Here is a 22,201-nt window from a genome sequence, read left to right on the forward strand (position 1 = left end):
TCATGACAATTCCTTCCCCTCCCAACTTGTGTACGTACTAGGGACCTCTACAGGTTGCTGGTTAAGTACACGCAGGCATGGCTGACAGGACTCAAGGCTCCTCTTGCCTGGACAGTCCATCTGCATTTTGGTGTTGGCTGCCCCTTCTATATTGTATGGTAAAGTTATAGGGCTGCAGAGCCAGGCTCCATCGCAGTAATCGTCCATTGTCCCCATTGACTCTGTTCAGCCAGGTGAGGGGATTGTGATCAGTAACCACAGTGAATTCCAGTCCATATAGATACAGCCGTAGTTTCTTAAGGGCCCACACTACAGCCAGACATTCTTTTTCAACAGTTGCATAGGCCACTTCTCGGTCCAGCAGCTTCCTGCTGAGGTAGGCAATGGGGTGCTCCTCCCCGGCTGCATTCACCTGGCTGAGGACACCTCCCAGTCCATAAGCAGAGGCGTCTGTTTGCACAATAAATCTCCGCTTGTAGTCTGGAGCAGCCAGGACAGGATCGCAGACCAGAGCGTCCTTCAGCCGGTTAAAAGCCTCATCACAGGCTGGAGTCCAGATCACCAGCCGGGGCATTGTTTTCTTGGTCAGGTCGGTAAGAGGCTTGGCCACAGTACTGAAATGAGAAACAAATTTTCGGTAATAACTGGCAGTGCCCAGAAAAGCCATAACTTGTTTCTTAGTTTGGGGTACAGGCCAGTCTCTAATAGCCTGGATTTTGGCAGGCTCAGGACGGAGCTTCCCTCCTCCCACTCTATGCCCTAGGTACTGGACTTCCCCCATCCCCAATTGGCATTTATCGGGTCGAATAGTTAGGCCGGCTGCAAGAATCAGGTCCAAAATAATGGCTACTTGATTCAGATGTTCCTCCCATGTGTGGCTGAAGACGGCGATATCATCCAAGTAGGCACAAGCAAAGTCCCCACATCCCCGGAGGATCTGATCCACCATTCTCTGGAAGGTGGCCGGGGCATTTTTCATTCCAAAAGGCATGCTTAGAAATTCATACAGACCAAAGGGGGTTATAAAAGTGAACCGTTCTCTCCCTTCATCCGTTAGAGGGATCTGCCAGTATCCCTTACTGAGATCCAAGGTAGTGACATATCGGGACCCAGCCAGTCGGTCTAGAAGTTCGTCAATACAAGGCATTGGGTAAGGATCGCTGACAGTATGGTCGTTTAGTCGCCGATAGTCCACACAAAATCGAGTACTCCCATCCTTCTTGGGTACTAACACCACAGGGGAGGCCCAAGGGCTATGGGAGGCCTGGATTACCCCAAGCTGTAACATCTCCTCCAGTTCGTGCTGCATGGTGTTTCGAACTGATTCAGGTACCCGGTAAGGAGCCAGTTGTATGGGACGGATGCCCTGAGTGTCCACATGATGTTGGGTGACGGTGGTTCGACCTGGTTGGGATGAGAAAGCAGCCCGTCTCTGTTGAAGCACTTCCAGCATCTGGATTTTCTGTAAGGAGTCCAGGTAATCTCCCAGGGGAACCTGTTCCACAGTGGATGGGGCTCTCGCTGCTTCCACGAGATCAGGTAGAGAGTCCTCATCCTCTTGACCATCTTCTGAAGCCAACCGACAGCTTGCTATCATTGGAATGTTCCGGTCATGGTACTCCTTAATCATATTCACATGGACAGTCTTTTGCCTTAGCCCCTGATCATCTAAAGCAAGAAGGTAATTGGTATCATTCAGTTTTCTGAGAACCCGGAAGGGACCCTCCCATGTGGTATGCAGTTTATTCTGCCGATGGGGAACAATCATTAAGACTTGTTGTCCTTCTACAAACTCCCGATAGCGTGCTTTATGGTCATACCATGTCTTCTGTCTGGTTTGAGCCATACGCAAATGACTCTGGGCAAAACTAGCAAGTTGGGCCAGGGTTTCTCGCAGCTTTAGGACATAAGGGACAACAGGGGTTCCTGTATCTTCAACTTGCCCCTCCCAGTATTCCTTGAGCAGGGTTAAGGGTCCTCGGACCTTTCTTCCATAGAGTAGTTCAAAGGGGGAGAACCCAGTGGACTCCTGGGGAACTTCCCGATAGGCAAACAAGAGATGGGGTAGGTACTTCTCCCAGTCTGAATCTCAGTCCGTGAAGGCCCTCAGCATATTCTTCAGAGTGCCGTTGAATCGTTCACAAAGTCCATTTGTTTGGGGATGATACGGGGTCGTTCGGATCGCTCGTACTCCACAGGTGCGCCACAGACACTGGACCAACTCTGACATAAACTGGGAGCCTTGGTCCGACAAGATCTCACTGGGGAATCCTACTCTGGTAAAAATAATAACCAAGGCCTCGGCCACCTTGGCTGCAAAGATACTTGACAAGGCCACGGCTTCTGGATATCGGGTGGCATAGTCCACAACAGTGAGAATGTACTGCTTTCCAGATTTACTTGGTTTAGCCAGAGGTCCAATGATATCAACAGCTACTCTTTGAAAGGGTTCTTCTATTATACGGAGCGGTTGCAGGGGTGCCTTTGGGTTATCTCCGGGTCACCCTCTACGCTGACATATGTCACAAGTTCGGCAGAAATGCGCCACTGCTTGGGAAATCCCCGGCCAATAAAAAGTTTGAGTCAATCGTCTCTCGGTGCGGGTTTTGCCTTGATGGCCAGCCGTAGGAATGTCATGAGCCAGGTGTAATAGGGGAATTCTGTACTTCTGAGGAACAATCAGCTGTTTGCTATAAGTCCAGGGCTTATCTAGGGAGTCGGCATTGGCAACCCGATACAGAAGTCCATTTTCTCTGATAATTCTTTCTCCGTTCTCCCCTAGCTGCCCTATTTCAGCTCGGGCTCTAAAACTAGCAAGGGTGGGGTCAGTCTCTACTTCTTGTCTAAACTGAACTTTATCCCAAGTAACATTCATATTATCCCCACAAGAAGAATCACTCACCGGCTGTAATGGCAGTTCTGGTGGCCTCATTTCCATGGATGGGTTGTACACGTCCACATGAGCTGCTCTCTTGGCTTGACTTCTGGTTACCGCACCGACAAAGTGGCAATGAAGATTCCCCACATCATTTCCTAGAAGAACGTCTGCAGGGAGGCCGCTCATCACACCGACCACACATTGTTTTGCCCCAAAGCCATAAGCCAGGGTCACACTCGCTCTTGGAATATATCTCTGGGTACCTCCTGCCAGTTCAATGACAATTCCTGGTCCCTTTTGAATTGCTTGTGGTTGAATTACTCGGGGATCGGCTATGGTGAGGAAAGCCCCAGTGTCACGGAAGCCAACAACTTTTTGGCCATCCAGCACGACCTCCTGTAGATGTTTGTCCTGAAGATCAGAAGAACAGGTGGCTGGAGCTCGCACCCCATAGACTCTGGGTAGGGGAGCCAGGATATCTGAGTCACTTGGCAAGTCATCAGGCACAGAATCTAGCTCTTCTCCTGGTGAAGGTGTCTGTTGATAATGAACAGGCAAAGGCGGTCGGTAGCTGTTCTGTCTCCGAACACCTGGACATTGGAATTGCATGTGCCCAGGCTGCCCACACCCATAACATCTGCGCTCTGGGATTCTTCCTCCACGTCGTATTCCCAAAGGTGGAGCATGAGTAATGCGAGGCACAGTCACACGAAGGTCCCCATGAGTTGACGGTCTAGGGTGATGGTGAAAATTGGGGCCAGAAGGACCAGGGGCCGCCAGCGTTGGGGGGTTGGTGGTTTTTTTCTCACTGGGTAGTAGTTTTTTCCACTGAGGCTTGATGGTGAGAGCCTCATCAGCTAGAGCTGCAGCTTCCTCCACAGTGGCTGGTTTCCTTTCACGCACCCATTCCCGGATCTCAGCGGGGCACTTGAAGTAAAACTGCTCTTTTAGGAGGACCTGGAGGACGGTCTCCAAGGTTAAGGCCTCCTCTGCCTCCAGCCAACGATGCCACAGATGTTTGAGTTTGTGGGCATACATATTGAAGGACACTTCCTCATCACATGCTAAAGTGCGGAACTGAGTCCTGTAAGTGTCTGGCGTTACAGCATAATGTTCTAGAATAGTCTGTTTAATATCCACATACTCACAGTTCCACCGAGGGTCCATAGCTCTATAGGCTGCAGCAGCTCCACCCTCTAAGAGCCCAACCAGATGCCGGACGCGCTCCCTTTCTGGGACTTTCATTAATCGACACTGATGCTCAAAGTCCTGGAAGAAGCCCTCAATGTCACCAGCAGCCTCATTAAACTGCTTGAAGTCTTTGCGGGACACCCTGGGAAGTTCCCTCATGATGGGTGCTGGGGTTACAGTCTGTCTGGAACCTCTTGCGGCTTCCACAGCAAGCTGCTTATCCAGCAGTGCCATCTCCTCCATCCTGCGCTCCTTCTCTTTAGCTCCACGCATGACCTCCATCTTATATTCTATGGTGGTCTTCTCTCCCAGCAAGGCCATCTCCTCCTCGTACCACACAACCCATTGACTTTTTTGGGTATTTACCTCCGGCTCCCGTCTTTGCTCCCCTTGCTGTGGAAATTGTTCCTCGGTGCCATCTTGCAGGCAAGCGTTTTCCAATGCCTCAGTTAGTTGCTCCTTAGAGAGTCCTTTGTAGCCGACAGCTAATTCACGGGCCTTTGTTTGTAGGCTCACCACAGTCCAGTTCCTGTATCCTGAGGTTCTGGTTTCAGACGTTGATTGGCCGTTGTCCTCCATTTCTTCTGCTCTGATCCCGCTGCTGCCACCAGTTTGTGGCGGGGTGTACATCAGAGCAAAGAGAGACAACAGGCCGAGGATGATCCAACAGGTTTACTAACAGGAATACAGGAACAGCACACGACAAGTCCAAATAAAACAGATTCGGGGGCACCTCCCGATAATCCAAAGTGCCAGATCACGACGAAATAGTCCTCTTCAGAGTCCCAGAAATCCCACACAATCCACTGGACGGCGAGATCTGTCCGCAGAATCAGATCTCACTCCCTTCCTCTTCAAAACTCAGCTCTCAACTGCATTTAGAAACAGGAGGGAATTGTCTGAGCTCGTGGGCCCGCCCCTCAAGGGTAGGGGTCTATCTAATGGTTGGGCCCACTAGAAGATTCTAGAAGGTTGGCTCCGAGATGTCTACAGGTTTGTGTAGTTGGCGTTATCCACTGCTTACGAAACAATGAGAAGTTCCCCTGGCTGTGTGGACAAGAGATAATTGCATTATGGGCCCAGAGACACAGGAGATGGGGGGGAAGGTATGGTTACTTACATCCCAAGACATAGTATTATAGCAAATACAGTGAGAAGGTAAAATACATCATGACAGATGCCACTATGTTTCCTCAGTGTTTGCTATTATAATGGCTTAGTAAAAATGAGCTTGAGGGTGCAATGCAGAGGTGCTGGAAATAGCTTGGCACCAGTGGGACACTAATGAAGTCCAACAGCCACTTTTAGGATGCCACTAAGTTTCTTCAGTGTTTGCTATTATAATGGCTTAGTAAAAATGAGCTTGAGGGTGTAATGCAGAGGTGCTGGAAATAGCTTGGCACCAGTGGGACACTACTGAAGTCCAACAGCCACTTTTAGGATGCCACTAACTGGCAGCACTCTTTTCAATTAAAATGGCTTTGCAAAAATGTGCAGGAGGGGAGAATGCAGAGGTGGTGGGACTTGCTTGGCACAAGTGCCACAATAATGGAGGACAGCAGCCACTCTTTGGATGGCACTAACTGGCAGCACTCTGCAATTAAAATGGCTTTGCTAAAAAGGGCAGGAGGGTACAGTGGCAGGGTTGTGGGTCAGTGTAGAGGAAAGGAAGCCTCACTTTCTATCCCTCCTAATGGTGAAATGCAGCAAGGAAGTCCCTGAGCTTAGCTACACAGACGCTGTTATCTGTAGCTGGAAAAAATCTGTTTCCACGGACCTGACTGTCACCTATGGCTCTAAGCCGGATGAAATTAGCCCTGAAAAGGACTGAATTAAACTTCTATCCCTAATCTGTAGAGCGCTGTGTGTAGAGCGTACACAGCAGGATCGGCGGCAGGAGATGCGTCAGCGGAGATAATGGCGTCCAGGCTGGAACATTGCCATATTTATAATGCAAGGACATCTGACATGGACAGCCTATGACACATGCCCTTGCTTGTCTGGCAAAAAGTCCACTTAGCTGTGTGTGTGTCTGGGATTGGCTGACATGCTGGCCCGCCCCACTACACGCGCGCTTAGGGAAGAAAGAAAAGAAAAAAAAAAGTCGATCGCCATTATCCCAGCAGCAATGTTCTGAACGCACAGTCCCCGCACACTATACGCTGAAATTTCATAATAGTGTGAATCACAGAGTGACTTACATTATTACAGCGAAAAGCCAGCTAGGAATTAGCTTGGCTTTTTGCTGATAGAACCGTTCTCGAACGTAACTCGAGCTAACGAACTTTTAGCAAAAAGCTCGAGTTCTAGTTCGATCTAGAACACCCCCCAAAATCACTCGAACCGCGAACTGGAGAACCACGAACCACGAACCGTGCTCAACTCTACCCATCACTATTAGTGGTCATGCTGAGTCTTTTCCTGTTATTCACACACAAGCGCAGCAAAAATTGTGCCAAAAAGATGAACACTGATGTTTTTGCAAAAGTCTGTGTTCGGTACCAACACAGAACTTTAAAGTTCGGGTTCGCTCATCTCTACTAGTGACTTTTGTTATGTGTGAATATACCCTTGGCCCTCACTATAGCTTCAGACTTCTCAGAGTGAGAACAGATCACCTGTACTCATCCAAAGTAAAAAACTTGTCTTCTTTATTATTTCACCTTCATAAAATAGCAAGCACGGAACATCTGTGAAAAACAGAAAAACAAGGGGGAGAGGGTATAAGAAGGACTACTGACCCAGACAATGGCTGTTTCGTGCCCGTCGCTGCTTCTACAGCAAAACGGCCGTAGTCCGGCTCAGTACTCCTTCTTATACCCTCTCTCTCCCTTGTTTTTCTATTGCTATTTTATGAAGGTGAAATAGTAAAGAAGACATGTTCTTTACTTTGGATGAGTGCCGCTGATCTGTTCTTAGTTTGGATTTCGTCATACCCTCCACTGGGATTTACAACCGAAGCACCATCCGATAACCTGGGTCTTGCGTAGACATCTGGATTGTGATTCTTGAGCTTTGTTCTTGTTACAAATACTTCAGCTTTCTCACAGTTTTGCAAGGCAAGAACATAAAATTTGACCTTAGCTGTAGCTCTGCAGGGTATTATAAATATATTATAATTAACAAAGAAGGACATTCCAATAAGAACAAAATACATATTACAGTATATGGTATATTAAGGGGAACCAACCAGCAAGATTTTCATATATAAAGTACAGCCAGTGCTATACTGGTGCTGGGATACTGAATGTAAGCATAACTTTTGTTCAGAGATTGGATGTTTTATTTCAGAAATATGTGCAAGTGAAGTTTCAGCAATGCACTGCTATTTGATTGACAGGTGCAACAGGAAGGGAAAATATGGGTAGGGTTTTGTAATCTATTTCCACCCCTGTCTGCCTTCCTGATCTTTCACCCACTGTCGCCGTCATAGACATTAATTATGGTACAGGAAGACGGGTGGGAGTAGATAGCAAGACTTGACCCATATATTCTCTTCCTGTTGCATCTGTCAATCAAAAAGCAGTGCATTGCTGGAACTTTACTTGCACATATTTCTGAAATAAAACTACCAATCTCTGAACAAAAGCTATGCTTACATTCAGCATCCTAGCACTGGCTTAACTGTATATATGAAATCTTGCTGGTTGGTTCCCTTTAAAGTATTTTTATATTTGTGAATACTTTTTGACTTTTACTATATCTGGATTCTGCTTGTTTGATGATGGCGATGGTTGTTCTTATTATAAGGCATTTTTCTTTTCTTTGGGTATATGGGGATATAATCATTACTAATTACCCGGATGCTGGGCTTCTGTGTAGTTTATTATTTTCCGTAGAGAACATATCAGTATAGTGCTACAGCTTCACATAACAAGGGAGCAATGAGCCAACAAATAACTAGTAGAATGTAACAATATTTCCTACCTGACGCATCAATTACCAGATTACTGTGATCTATGGCCTGACAGCGAGCACCTTGAAGGAGCAGCTTTGCCGTGAGCGATGCTGTGCAGTCTAGCACTAGAGGTGGAGTTGTAAGAGTCAGGCAATTGGTTTCTAAACAATGTAATGTCATGATAAATCCTTTGTTTAAAGCTTAAAAATGGAATTGGGCCTTATGTACTGTTTTTATCATTTCCTATTTTACAGATGATTGCAATAAGTGTAGATAAAAAGGAACTTTCCTTAGAAGGCAAAGCAAGATAGTTACCAGATGGAGATTACAGTCTCTGCTTAGATATTAGTCTTGTCCGTAATAATTTAAAATTGTATTTTAGCAGTAACTATTCACTTTGTTACTCCCCTGCAGACCTACAGTCTAAACTACTTAACTGGATAGAAAAAAAAGGCTCAGAATGGTTTAAAAAAATAAAGCTAAAAAAATAAAAAAAAGCAATACTCACCTCACCAATCTCCCATGACTCTTTGTTTACCCTCGCTCTTTACTTCCTGCTGCAAACATATACAGCAAGGCTATTTGCATACACTGCATCCTTTACTGCGTTTTTTGGTGACATTTTGAGGTCACAAAGACGAACCCAAATGCATGCATTTCCTTCCACCAGCAAAGTCTATGAGATTTCTATTTTGATGTCCACACATTACATCTTTTTTTGGCTGCGGGCTACAACTTTTAGGCTGCAAGGGGCCAAATAACCATGGCCCTTCCCACCCTAATAATATCAGCTCCCAGTTGTCTGCTGTACCTTGGCTGATTTGAGAAAAATGAGGGGGAACCCACGTCATTTTTTTTTTTTTTTTTAAATAAATCACATAATTAAAAAAAACAAAACGCGTGGGATCCCCTCTATTTTTTATAACCAGCCAAGGTACAGCAGACAGCTGAGGGTTGCAGCCTGTAGCTGCAGCTGTTTCTATGCTGGATATGAAAAATGGGAGGGATCCCACATCATTTTTTTACCAAAAAATAACTTAAAAAACAGCCGGCCGAGCTAGCTATCACTCTATCAAGCTATTCTGTTCTTTCTTTATATCTATTTTATATGTTCTTTTTATATATGTAGTCTTTCAATCCATTTTTTTTATTTATCTATCTATCTATCTATCAATTATCCTATCCTATGCTCTTTTGTTTCTCCTTTAAAAAATACATAAAAAAACATTAATGAAAACACGGCAAAACGTAATTCGTTTTTTTGGGCCACAAGCTGCATTTCTGTGACCAAAGGATAAAAAAATGCACTCAAGATGGACTCTAAGGCAGCACGGAAATGCTGGGGGGTGGGGGGTTGGTGGGGTGAATATTGCTTCTTTTAATTTTTTTTTTTACCCATTCTGGTCCTTTTCTAAAATATAGACAACTACTTAAAAATAAAATCTTTCTAGGATCTAGCATTGATAACCTGAGTCTCCCCGTCACATGTTAAAATAAAGATAAATTGGACAATCCTCTTAATCTAAAGCCCACTTTACACGTTGCAATTAGTTGTACAATCGGATTTGCGATGTGACACGCCCAGGTTGCATATGGGATCTATGAGATTTCACGTTGGTCGTTCATTTGCTGTCACACGAGCGTTAGTAGTCTATGTTAAATTGGTCAATTTTGTGTGCGATCCTTTAGATCATGTGTTCTGTGACGTATGCATTGAGCACCTTTTTTTTTTTTTTATTTATTGACTTGCCAAGCGTGTGTAATGTGGGATGCGTTTTTACTATGTCATCTGCCATTCAGCTCTGCTACATGGCCGCTAACAGCAGACACAGACAGCCATGTAGCAGAGCTGAATGGCCGATGACAGCAGACACAGAAAGAGCCGCACGATCAGAATGAACTCGGGTGAACTTCACCCGACTTCATTGTCATGCTGCGGCTCTGTCTGTGTCGCGCCCTGATTAGCGGTCACCAGTGAAGACTCACCGGTGACCGCTAATCTCCTGAGTAACTGAAGTTAGCAGCCCTCTCTCATATACTCACCAATCCCCGATCCCCGGCGCTGCACGGCATTCTCACTGCTCCGGCGGCTTTTACTGTTTTGAAAAAGCCGGCCGCCCATTAAACAATTTCGTATTCCCTGCTTTCCCCGCCCACCAGCGCCTATGATTGGTTACAGTGAGACACGCCCCCACTCTGAGTGACAGGTGTCACACTGCACCCAATCACAGCAGCCGGTGGGCGTGTCTATACTGTGTAGTGAAATAAATAATTAAATAATTACAAAAAAACGGCGTGCGGTTCCCCCCATTTTTAAAACCAGCCAGATAAAGCCATACGGCTGAAGGCTGGTATTCTCAGGATGGGGAGCTCCACGTTATGGGGAGCCCCCCACCCTAACAATATCAGCCAACAGCCGCCCAGAATTGCCGCATACATAATATGCGACAGTTCTGGGACTGTACCCGGCTCTTCCCGATTTACCCTGGTGCGTTGGCAAATCGGGGTAATAAGGAGTTATTGGCAGCCCATAGCTGCCAATAAGTCCTAGATTAATCATGTCAGGCGTCTATGAGACACCCTCCATGATTAATCTGTAAGTTACAGTAAATAAACACACACACCCGAAAAAATCCTTTATTAGAAATAAAAACACACACATATACCCTGGTTCACCACTTTAATCTGCCCCAAAAAGCCCTCCTTGTCCGGCGTAATCCAGGATGCTCCAGCGTCGCTTCCACCGCAGCTGCATGGAGGTGACCGGAGCCGCAGCAGACACAGCCGCTCCGGTCACCTCCATGCAGCAAATGAACACAGCCGTGCGATCAGCTGCTGTCACTGAGGTTACCCGCGGCCACCGGTGGATGCAGCGGTGGCCGCGGGTAACCTCAGTGACAGCAGCTGATCGCGCGGCTGTGTTCATTTGCTGCATGGAGGTGACCGGAGCGGCTGTGTCTGCTGCGGCTCCGGTCACCTCCATGCAGCTGCGGTGGAAGCGACGCTGGAGCATCCTGGATTACGCCGGACAAGGAGGGCTTTTTGGGGCAGATTAAAGTGGTGAACCAGGGTATATGTGTGTGTTTTTATTTCTAATAAAGGATTTTTTCGGGTGTGTGTTTATTTACTGTAACTTACAGATTAATCATGGAGGGTGTCTCATAGACGCCTGACATGATTAATCTAGGACTTATTGGCAGCTATGGGCTGCCAATAACTCCTTATTACCCCGATTTGCCAACGCACCAGGGTAAATCGGGAAGAGCCGGGTACAGTCCCAGAACTGTCGCATATTATGTATGCGGCAATTCTGGGCGGCTGTTGGCTGATATTGTTAGGGTGGGGGGCTCCCCATAACGTGGAGCTCCCCATCCTGAGAATACCAGCCTTCAGCCGTATGGCTTTATCTGGCTGGTTTTAAAAATGGGGGGAACCGCACGCCGTTTTTTTTAATTATTTAATTATTTATTTCACTACACAGTATAGACACGCCCACCGGCTGCTGTGATTGGGTGCAGTGTGACACCTGTCACTCAGAGTGGGGGCGTGTCTCACTGTAACCAATCATAGGCGCTGGTGGGCGGGGAAAGCAGGGAATACGAAATTGTTTAATGGGCGGCTGGCTTTTTCAAAACAGTAAAAGCCGCCGGAGCAGTGTGAATGCCGTGCAGCGCCAGGGATCGGGGATCGGTGAGTATATGAGAGAGGGGGATAGACTGACATGGACTGAGAGTGAGGGACAGAGATAGTGACGGACTGACAGAGATTAGTGCATGACAGACATTGTGAGGCGCTTCAGAACGCAGCTTTTCAGCTGCGCTCTGAAGCAGACCTTTTTGAAGCTGCGGTGCAGAGCGCACACCTGCGCACATAGCATCAGACACCAAAATCGTATGAGGGATGTCACACGTTACAATTGACTAGGTTCGTGCAACAAAACGCTCAATTCTAGAGAATGATAAGATGTGTTTGCGATCAACGGTTTTGCGTTCAATCCTGATCGCATGTAGCTGTCACACGCAGATACCTCACAAACGATGCCGGATGTGCGTCACTTACAACTTGACCCCAACGACGGATTGTGAGATATATTGAAGCGTGTGTAGCGGGCTTTAGTCTATGTAGTACATAACCAATAATTGGCGAGGTCTCTGTCTTCTGCGTTCAATAAAAAACAATGTTTGATCAAGCAAGAAGAAATTAAATAATGGAGGCATAAACCGATTACATTGACACAATAGCATTACTATTATGATTAATTACAATATTGTCATTGATACTACTGTATAATTTGAGATTCCTTTTTTTACTAGCAGTTTATTATTAACAATATGTATTGATCACAGCCATATATAAAAGCTGGTATTGTTGTTAGAAGATTTTATATTGGAGCTTATTCCACATAGCTGTTAAAGGTACAATATTTCACCTTCAATAGATTCTTAATAAACCATACCAGACTGTAGCATTAAAATAATACTCTGTGTTCACATTTAGTATTTTTATTAATGGTATGTATATGCTTAAAAATTGCCAAAAGCTTAGTGTAAAGCTATAATATTGTACTTGATATTATATGAATGTCACATCTTTATATCGCAGTATGTACTATGCCAATGTAGTAAGTGAATATCAATGGTCCACCAAAACAGGGCAATCGGGAAAAGCCGGGTAAAGTGCTGGGATTATCGCATCTAATAAATGCGGCAATCCTGGCCGATGGCAGGCTGCTATTTTTAGGCTAGGGGGGGCTCCCAATAACCATGGGTCTCCCCAGCCTATGAATACCAACTTTATCTTGGCTGGGTATCAAAATTGGAGGGGACCGCACGCTGTTTTTTTTAAATTATTTAGTTGAATCATTTTTAAAAAAGCCACATGCGGTTCCTTTTATTTGCATACACAGCCAAGATAAGCACATGGCTGGGGGCTGCAGCTTCTAGCGGTATGCTTTATCTGTGTTTTGTACCGTAATATGGGGGGACCCTACAACAATTTATTTATTTATTTTTACTGTACGCTATAGACCGGGTCTGTGACTGGAAGCGTCATGCACGCTGTCACTCAGTGTGGGTGTGCGTCTGACTGCAACCAAGCACAGACGACAATGGGCGGGGGAAGCAATGCATACGCATAAGCCTAATGCATTACATGCTCCATATTAGGGAATAAACTGTTTTGCAACTCCACATACGGCAATCAAACTAGTTCCCTGGATAATAGAGTTGAGCAAAATGATTCGCAGGGCCCTGATCCAGCCATCATGTAAGTAGTTTATAGCCCACAGACCAGATCCCTGCAACCCTCATCCTGAGGAAGGCAAAAGCCTCATGGGGCAGACAGAAAGCTCCATATTAAGGGAAACATTTATTTCCGACTCCACATACAGCAATCAGACTAGCTCCCTGGTGTCAGGACACCAGAAAGGGGAGTTGGAGTCCTGATGGATAGAAACACTACTGTGCAAAAATCAGCCGGGGATCTGAAACACAGTGTGGTCTGATGCAATACCTTACAGCACCAGCAGGGGGAGCAGATGCCACGAGGTGTGTGGAGGATGGTCAGACAGGCCGGGTTGAACACAGGAGAAGCAGTAACAGATTAGAGGGACGTGCAGGAGAAAGGTCGGGGTCAGGCCGAGGTCATTACCAGAGAAAGAAACCAAGGAGGGGAGGTAGGAGGGGGAAAGAACAAGAAGCGGGCAGGAAGGAACGAAGGTATGTCAGGGGAGACAGACAGAGATCAAGGGGACGAGACACAGACAAAGGACGGGAGCACAGGGGAAACAGATCACTATCAAAAACTTACAGGGACCAGCAGTCACAGCAGAGCAGAGCTTAGTTTATAGCCGGCGTCAGTTCACCAGAGATGAACCCATTTAAAGGGTCCAGGCACCGGAAATGAGGCCCAGGGAAAGGCTCCACCCCCTAACCATATGGCAGGGGAGACGAAACCATGACACCAGGATAATAGAGTTGAGCAAAATGATTTGCAGGACCCTGGACCAGATCCCTGCGACCCTACACTTACTTTCTAGTATCCCCAGAAGAAGCGCCAGGAATCCCGGCAGGTAGGAGGACATTCACAGGGATCTGGTCCAGTGGCTGTGGAGTACTAACGTGGCTGCTGAACCAGGCAAGTCTTTTTGCTCAAGCCTAGTTTGTAAATATTAACCATTCCAATTTTCCAGTGTCGTACCCTACAATTGCTCTTCTGGGAATTTTCTCTGACCAAACTTAAACCAAAAAATAAAAAGCAGATGGACTGTTTGGCTCTGGGTTCTTCTACCTTTGTGTTCCTCTTTTATTTGGTTATGCAATTGAAATTCAAACAAATCCTGTTACTATGGAATAACATACTGAACAGGAGTCAAGCATAGGCGAAAGATTCACCAAATTAATCTTCAAATGAACATTGCTGGGAATTCCGTAATTTACCGACTGGATTAAGATTAATTTCTTGAATATGACCGGCTGATAATCCTTTCCACGTAGATCCATCCTGGCTAAAAAGTAGCAAAATTAACCCAAATCAACTACATAAATTCGTAACCTGATTGTAAAGAAGCCAGTTGGCACATAACGGGTTATATACAACTGGCCAAGTGACAACATCTTCAGACAAACCGGTCCTTAAAAGCGCCATTAACGTTGTTTTATTGATATTAGCGCTCCTTGCATTTTAATTAATCACATTTATGGCAGATACATAATACTTAATATTCCAAAAATTTATGGCTACTGGTTTAGGTTCGTCGTTTCATGTTCTCGCTGAAGCTCAACAAAGAAGTGCTCGAAATATAGAAAGGTCAGAAATACGTTTTCTCCCATGAAAATAAATGCATGATAATGATATAATTCCTTTCAGCTCATCAGTTTCCCAGCTAAGAGCCTCTGTTATTGCCAGATCAGTAGTGTATAACAAAGAAGTACTTTCTGTAGGTTGCTTCATTAGCCTGCCCTGTAGGACCTCACCTCCAGACCTTTCACTAATCTGTTGGCCAGCTCAATGGTCTTGTTAGTTCTATTCACTTCCTCTTGACAGCGGATTTTCTCTGCAGTGGCTTTTTCGAAGGCAGCTGTTAAGGCGGCCAAGTTGGTGTCTAGTTCCTTTAAATGATAAAAGAAAAAAAAATGTCTCAATTTCAAAAACTTTATAAAATAATGAAAGGAAAAAAAATAGATTATTAACTATTACAAATGTGCATTACTAGGTTATTTAACAAACCTGAACGGGAAGCATGAAAATTCTTGCTGTGCATAAAAGGAAACCTCATGGCATATTTCTCCAAAATTGAGTTATTGTGATTTGGTTAGAATATTAATAAATATGCTTTTAAAAGGGACTTGTCAGGATGATTTTTTACTAATTAAACTAATGTTATGGCTATAAATGATGTAGAACAACAATATAAATTATATATGTCTTGTAGTAAACAAATGTGCCGAGCTTTGAAGCCATATGTAAATGACCCTGGCAGTGCACTAGGGGCGTGTCCATACACTCTGAGTGCAACAGCACTCAGTGTATGGAGACGCCCCCCAGTGATATCGGAATGGGCAGACACTTTTCAAATACGATTTAATGTTGATAAATGTAAAGTAATGCACCCAGGACAGAGTAATCCTATAGCTGCGTATATATTAAATGGAAGTAACCTCGGGACTACAGAACAGGAGAAGGACTTGGGTATTCTCATTACAAATAAGCTGAGCAGCAGCACTCAATGTCAGGCAGCAGCTGCTAAAGCAAACAAGATTTTAGGGTGTATAAAAAGAGAGATTAGATCCCATGATCCCAACGTATTGTTACCCCTCTATAAATCACTTGTAAGGCCACATCTTGAATATGGGATCCAGTTTTGGGCTCCACATTTTAAAGAGGACATTTAAAAATGTGTCACGGGCAAATTGCAGCCCGTGTGTCACAACATCTCTTACACCCGTCACACAGGACTTACCTTCCCTGTGACGTCACTCTGGCCGGCGAACCGCCTCCTTTCTAAGGGGCGGTTCGTGCGGCGTCACAGCGACGTCACACGGCAGCCGTCCAATAGAAGCGGAGGGGCGGAGATGAGCGGGCGGAATATCCCGCCCACCTCCTTCCTTCCTCATTGCCGGTGGACGCAGGTAAGGAGATGTTCGTCGTTCCTGCGGTGTCACACATAGCGATGTGTGCTGCCGCAGGAACGACGAACAACCAGCGGCATGCACCACCAACGGATATTATGAAAAGGAGCGGCGTGTCAACGATCAACGATTTTTGACGTTTTTGCGATCGTTGATCATCGCTCCTAGGTGTCACACGCTGCGATGTCGCTAAAGACGCCGGATGTGCGTAACTAACGACGTGACCCCGACGATATATCGTTAGCGATGTTGCAGCGTGTAAAGCACCCTTTAGAGTCAGTTCAAAGGCGGTTAATTAGACTACTACAAGGAATGGTGAGAGGTTGAAAAAGTTGGATTTGTTTAACTTGGAAAAAAGACGACTCAGAGAAGATCTCATTTATATGTATAAATACATGTGTGGTCAATACAAAGGACTGGCACATGACTTATTTCTTCCAAAGACAATACTAAGGACCAGGGGGCACTCACTGCGAGTGGAAGAAAAGCGATTCCGACAGCTAAATAGGAAAGGGTTCTTTACAGTTAGAGCAGTCAGACTGTGGAATGCCGACCACAAGAGGTAGTAATGGCAGATACTATAACAGCTTTTAAAAAAGGGCTGGATGATTTCCTCAGTACACACAACATTGTTGGTTATAAGTGACTTAATGACAACATTTATAATTGGTGGAGGAAGGTTGAACGAGATGGACGGAGGACTTTTTTCAACTTATGTATCTATGTAACTATGTAACACGCCACCAATGCACTTCTAGGCTAATCTCTACCATCCAGGTACCTGTGGCAATGTTATCATTTTGTCAACATAATTATTTGTAGGATGCAACATAGATGACTTTATTATCTCACCTTCCTCTCATTAACCCCTTCACCCCTGAGTCTGTTTTGACCTTCATGACCGGACCGAGCCATTTTTTTAAATTCTGACTAGAGTCACTTTATGAGCATATTTTTTATCCTTATTTGTTTTTATCTGGTAAGACCCTATGTGCCTTTCTTTCCACAGTCTTTGATACCTCATCTACTGATATAGTGAAGACTTATGCCTGCTTTACACGGGTCGACCAATCGTGTGATTTCACGATCGATCGTACCCGCCCCCGTCATTTGTGCGATTCCATTTAACTGTATTGAACTGTACCGCATTTCTGACGGATCCGGCATTGCAGCAGAATACCGCTGATGTCAGAGCAGCCTAATTAAGGTTTGAAATCTAGGTCAAAGTTATCTGCGTACACAAATCTCCCGAGAGTGCCAAACTTTTGCATCAGCCCATTTTCCTTTATGAAATTTTTAAAATGTAAAAGATGAAAATTTAAGGATTTTTTTTTGCTTAAAATATAAAGGAAATGTGTCATCTTTAACTTTATGCCTTTTAGAGATCATTTCATCTTTAACTTGCTTAACTGTTCACATTACCAGTAGTTTTTATTACTGTTAATAACTTTCACATATAACTCTATAGATAGATGTAGATAGATACAGTCATATGAAAAAGTTTGGGCACCCCTTTTAATGTTAACCTTTTTTCTTTATAACAATTTGGGTTTTTGCAACAGCTATTTCAGTTTCATATATCTAATAACTGATGGACTGAGTAATATTTCTGGATTGAAATGAGGTTTATTGTACTAACAGAAAATGTGCAATCCGCGTTTAAACAAAATTTGACCGGTGCAAAAGTATGGGCAGCTCAACATAAAAGTGACATTAATATTTTGTAGATCCTCCTTTTGCAAAAATAACAGCCTCTAGTCGCTTCCTGTAGCTTTTAATGAGTTCCTGGATCCTGGATGAAGGTATATTTGACCATTCCTGTCTACAAAACAATTCCAGTTCAGTTAAGTTTGATGGTCGCCAAGCATGGACAGCCCGCTTCAAATCATCCCATAGATTTTCAATGATATTCTGGTCTGGGGACTGGGATGGCCATTCCAGAACATTGTAATTGTTCCTCTGCATGAATGCCTGAGTAGATTTGGAGCGGTGTTTTGGATCCTTGTCTTGCTGAAATATCCATCCCCTGCGTAACTTCAACTTTGTCACTGATTCTTGCACATTATTGTCAAGAATCTGCTGATACTGAATTGAATCCATGCGACCCTCAACTTTAACAAGATTCCCGGTGCCGGCATTGGCCACACAGCCCCAAAGCATGATGGAACCTCCACCAAATTTTACTGTGGGTAGCAAATGCTTTTCTTGGAATGCAGTGTTTTTTTGCCTCCATACATAACGTCTTTTTGTATGACCAAACAACTAAATCTTTGTTTCATCAGTCCACAGGACCTTCTTCCAAAATGTAACTGGCTTGTCCAAATGTGCTTTTGCATACCTCAGGCGACTCTGTTTGTGGCGTGCTTGCAGAAACGGCTTCTTTCGCATAACTCTCCCATACAGCTTCTCCTTGTGCAACGTGCGCTGTATTGTTGACCGATGCACATTGACACCATCTGCAGCAAGATGAAGCTGCAGGTCTTTGGAGGTGGTCTGTGGATTGTCCTTGACTGTTCTCACCATTCTTCTTCTCTGCTTTTCTGATATTTTTCTTGGCCTGCCACTTCTGGGCTTAACAAGAACTGTACCTGTGTTCTTCCATTTCCTTACTATGTTCCTCACAGTGGAAACTGACAGTTTAAATCTCTGAGACAACTTTTTGTACCTTCCCCTGAACAACTATGTTGAATAATCTTTGTTTTCAGATCATTTGAGAGTTGTTTTGAGGAGCCCATGATGCCACTCTTCATAGGAGATTCAAATAGGAGAACAACTTGCAAGTGGCCACCTTAAATACCTTTTCTCATGAATGGATACACCTGCCTATGAAGTTCAAAGCTCAATGAGGTTACAAAACCAATTTAGTGCTTTAGTAAGTCAGTAAAAAGTAGTTAGGAGGGTCCAAATCAAGAAATTGATAAGGGTGCCCATACTTTTGCACCGGTCAAATTTTGTTTAAATGCGGTTTGCACATTTTCTGTTAGTACAATAAACCTCATTTCAATCCAGAAATATTACTTAGTCCATCAGTTATTAGATATATGAAACTGAAATAGCTGTTGCAAAAACCCAAATTGTTATAAAGAAAAAAGGTTAACATTAATAGGGGTGCCCAAACTTTTTCATATGACTGTAGATAGATAGATACCATACATCACACAGATTAGTCTGTATTACAGAATGTATAGAAAACCTCATTTTTAAATTAGGTTTAAAAATTCATTATTTCATTATTTCCTTTAGAGCAACTTTGGTCTTGGAGAGAAGAGTCGAACTTTCACTGTCTTCTACAATTTGTCCTTTCCACCTTTGTCATATCAATGTGACTAATTTTTAATAAACAGTAAAGGAACTAATCACAAATGTCTCATTTTTATCCGTAATTTTAAACTTTACTCTTTTCTAAACAAGGAGTAAGACAACTCGCTTTTTTTTTTTTAAGCCACTATGATCAAACAATGTCACATCACTATGGCAATTGCTGTCCATTCCTGGAATACAGAACAACGTTAATTGCGCGGCGTAGCATTGCTGGTGCATGTCAATCAGGCGCTATGAATTGAGAAAAATTTGCTCTGTTCATTCTGTTAAATGATGTACCCAATTAAACCTGTTAGAATTCATGATCTTCAGTCAAGGTTAAATGAAAGTAGTTACTCCTGTCAGCTAGGTGATTAAATGCTGCCTACATCAGGCACATTTATGTGCAAAATTAAAATTTTGGTATAAAGCATGAATCTTTATGCATGCCCGTTAATTATCTCGCCGTTGTTCTAGTTATTAAATGCCCGCTGCATTTCTTCTTCATCATCAGCTTCCTTTCAAAACTTATTTTGTACTTCATGTAAAACAGAAATGTAATGTTTAAATAAGTAGTAAATTAGGAAATGTGCCTGCTAATATGTTTCTAGATTTTATAGCTGTAAGAAAATAAATATGTGAGTATATATGAGTCTTGTTTTAAAATTTTACATTTCTAGGTTTCTATTTTTTTTACCCTATTTACAGCCTGAAACCTAAGGAAAATCTATATTAGAATGAGATTTCTTATACAGTGGGTACGGATAGAGTTGAGCGCGGTTCGTGGTTCGTGGTTCTCCAGTTCGCGGCTCGAGTGATTTTGGGGCATGTTCTAGATCGAACTAGAACTCGAGCTTTTTGCAAAAGCTCGATAGTTCTAGAAACGTTCGAGAACGGTTCTAGCAGCCAAAAAACAGCTAAATCCTAGCTTGGTTTCTGCTGTAATAGTGTAAGTCACTCTGTGAATCAAACTATTATCACATTTCAGTGTATAGTGTGCGTGAACAGCGCCTTCAGATCACTGCTGTTTCTATAATGGCGATCGCCATTTTTTTTTTTTTTTTTCTTGTCTTCCTTCCCTAAGCGCGCGCGTCTTGTGGGGCGGGCCAGCATGTCAGCCAATCACAGACACACACACACCTAAGTGGACTTTGAGCCAGAGAAGCAACGGCATGTGTGATAGGATCTGCATGTCACATGTCCCTGCATTATAAAACCGGACATTTTCTTCACGAACGCCATTATCTGCCTTCTGCGTCTTTGGTGTCAGACATCAGTGTCGCAGCTCCGTCCTCCTGAGTCCTATAGCCGATACAGCTGTATGCGCTGCATACACAGCGTTAGACAGCTTAGGGAGAGCACATTCTAGCAGTCCTTTTAAGGGCTCAAAGCGGCAGGGTCAGAGAGCCATAAGTGACAGGTCCTGCAAACAGCAACAGCGTCTGTGTAGCCCAGGTCAGGGATTTCCTCCCTGCATTTCACCATTAGGAGGGAATAGAAAGGCAGGCTTCCATTCCTCTACCCAGAGCACCACAATCCTGCCACTGTACCCTCTTGTCCTCTGCACACTCCAACTCATTCTAAGTAAGCCATTATACTAGCAAACATTCAGTGTACCTAGTGGCATCCTATACGTGGCTATTGGACTTTGCTATAGTCCCACTAGTGCAAAGACATTTGCAGAGCACGTCTGCCTGCATTGCACACTACAACTTTTTTAAACTAAGCAATTTTACTAGCAAACACTCAGTGTACCTAGTGGCATCCTATACGTGGCTATTGGACTTTGCTATAGTCCCACTAGTGCCAAGACATTTGCAGAGCGCATCTGCCTGCGTTGCACACTCCAACGAATTATAACTAAGCCATTATACTAGCAAACACTCAGTGTACCTAGTGGCATCCTATACGTGGCTATTGGACTTTGCTATAGTCCCACTAGTGCCAAGACATTTGCAGCACGTCTGCCTGCGTTGCACACTCCAACTAATTATAACTAAGCCATTATACTAGCACACACTCAGTGTACCTAGTGGCATCCTATACGTGGCTATTGGACTTTGCTATAGTCCCACTAGTGCCAAGACATTTGCAGCACGTCTGCCTGCGTTGCACACTCCAACTAATTATAACTAAGCCATTATACTAGCACACACTCAGTGTACCTAGTGGCATCCTATACGTGGCTATTGGACTTTGCTATAGTCCCACTAGTGCCAAGACATTTGCAGCACGTCTGCCTGCGTTGCACACTCCAACTAATTATAACTAAGCCATTATACTAGCACACACTCAGTGTACCTAGTGGCATCCTATACGTGGCTATTGGACTTTGCTATAGTCCCACTAGTGCAAAGACATTTGCAGAGCACGTCTGCCTGCATTGCACACTACAACTTTTTTAAACTAAGCAATTTTACTAGCAAACACTCAGTGTACCTAGTGGCATCCTATACGTGGCTATTGGACTTTGCTATAGTCCCACTAGTGCCAAGACATTTGCAGAGCGCATCTGCCTGCGTTGCACACTCCAACGAATTATAACTAAGCCATTATACTAGCACACACTCAGTGTACCTAGTGGCATCCTATACGTGGCTATTGGACTTTGCTATAGTCCCACTAGTGCAAAGACATTAGCAGAGCACATCTGCCTGCATTGCACACTCCAAGTTTTTTAAACTAAGCAATTTTACTAGCAAACACTCAGTGTACCTAGTGGCATCCTATACGTGGCTATTGGACTTTGCTATAGTCCCACTAGTGCAAAGACATTTGCAGAGCACGTCTGCCTGCATTGCACAC

The 22,201-nt window shown here is 44.3% G+C and overlaps 1 protein-coding gene across 1 annotated transcript in view; it reads right to left on the reverse strand.

The window, feature by feature from the left end:
• The window catches only part of LOC142245878 (dynein axonemal heavy chain 11-like), a 519,159-nt gene that overhangs the window by 182,138 nt on the left and 314,820 nt on the right, over positions 1 to 22,201 (reverse strand). Inside the window, exon 51 of the mRNA XM_075318873.1 lies at positions 14,942 to 15,076. Coding sequence (XP_075174988.1) covers positions 14,942 to 15,076 — 135 coding nt within the window. The remainder of the gene's footprint in view (positions 1 to 14,941; positions 15,077 to 22,201) is intronic.

Source organism: Anomaloglossus baeobatrachus, chromosome 7 (genome assembly GCF_048569485.1).
Source record: "Anomaloglossus baeobatrachus isolate aAnoBae1 chromosome 7, aAnoBae1.hap1, whole genome shotgun sequence".
In the NCBI taxonomy this organism is placed as follows: domain Eukaryota; kingdom Metazoa; phylum Chordata; class Amphibia; order Anura; family Aromobatidae; genus Anomaloglossus; species Anomaloglossus baeobatrachus.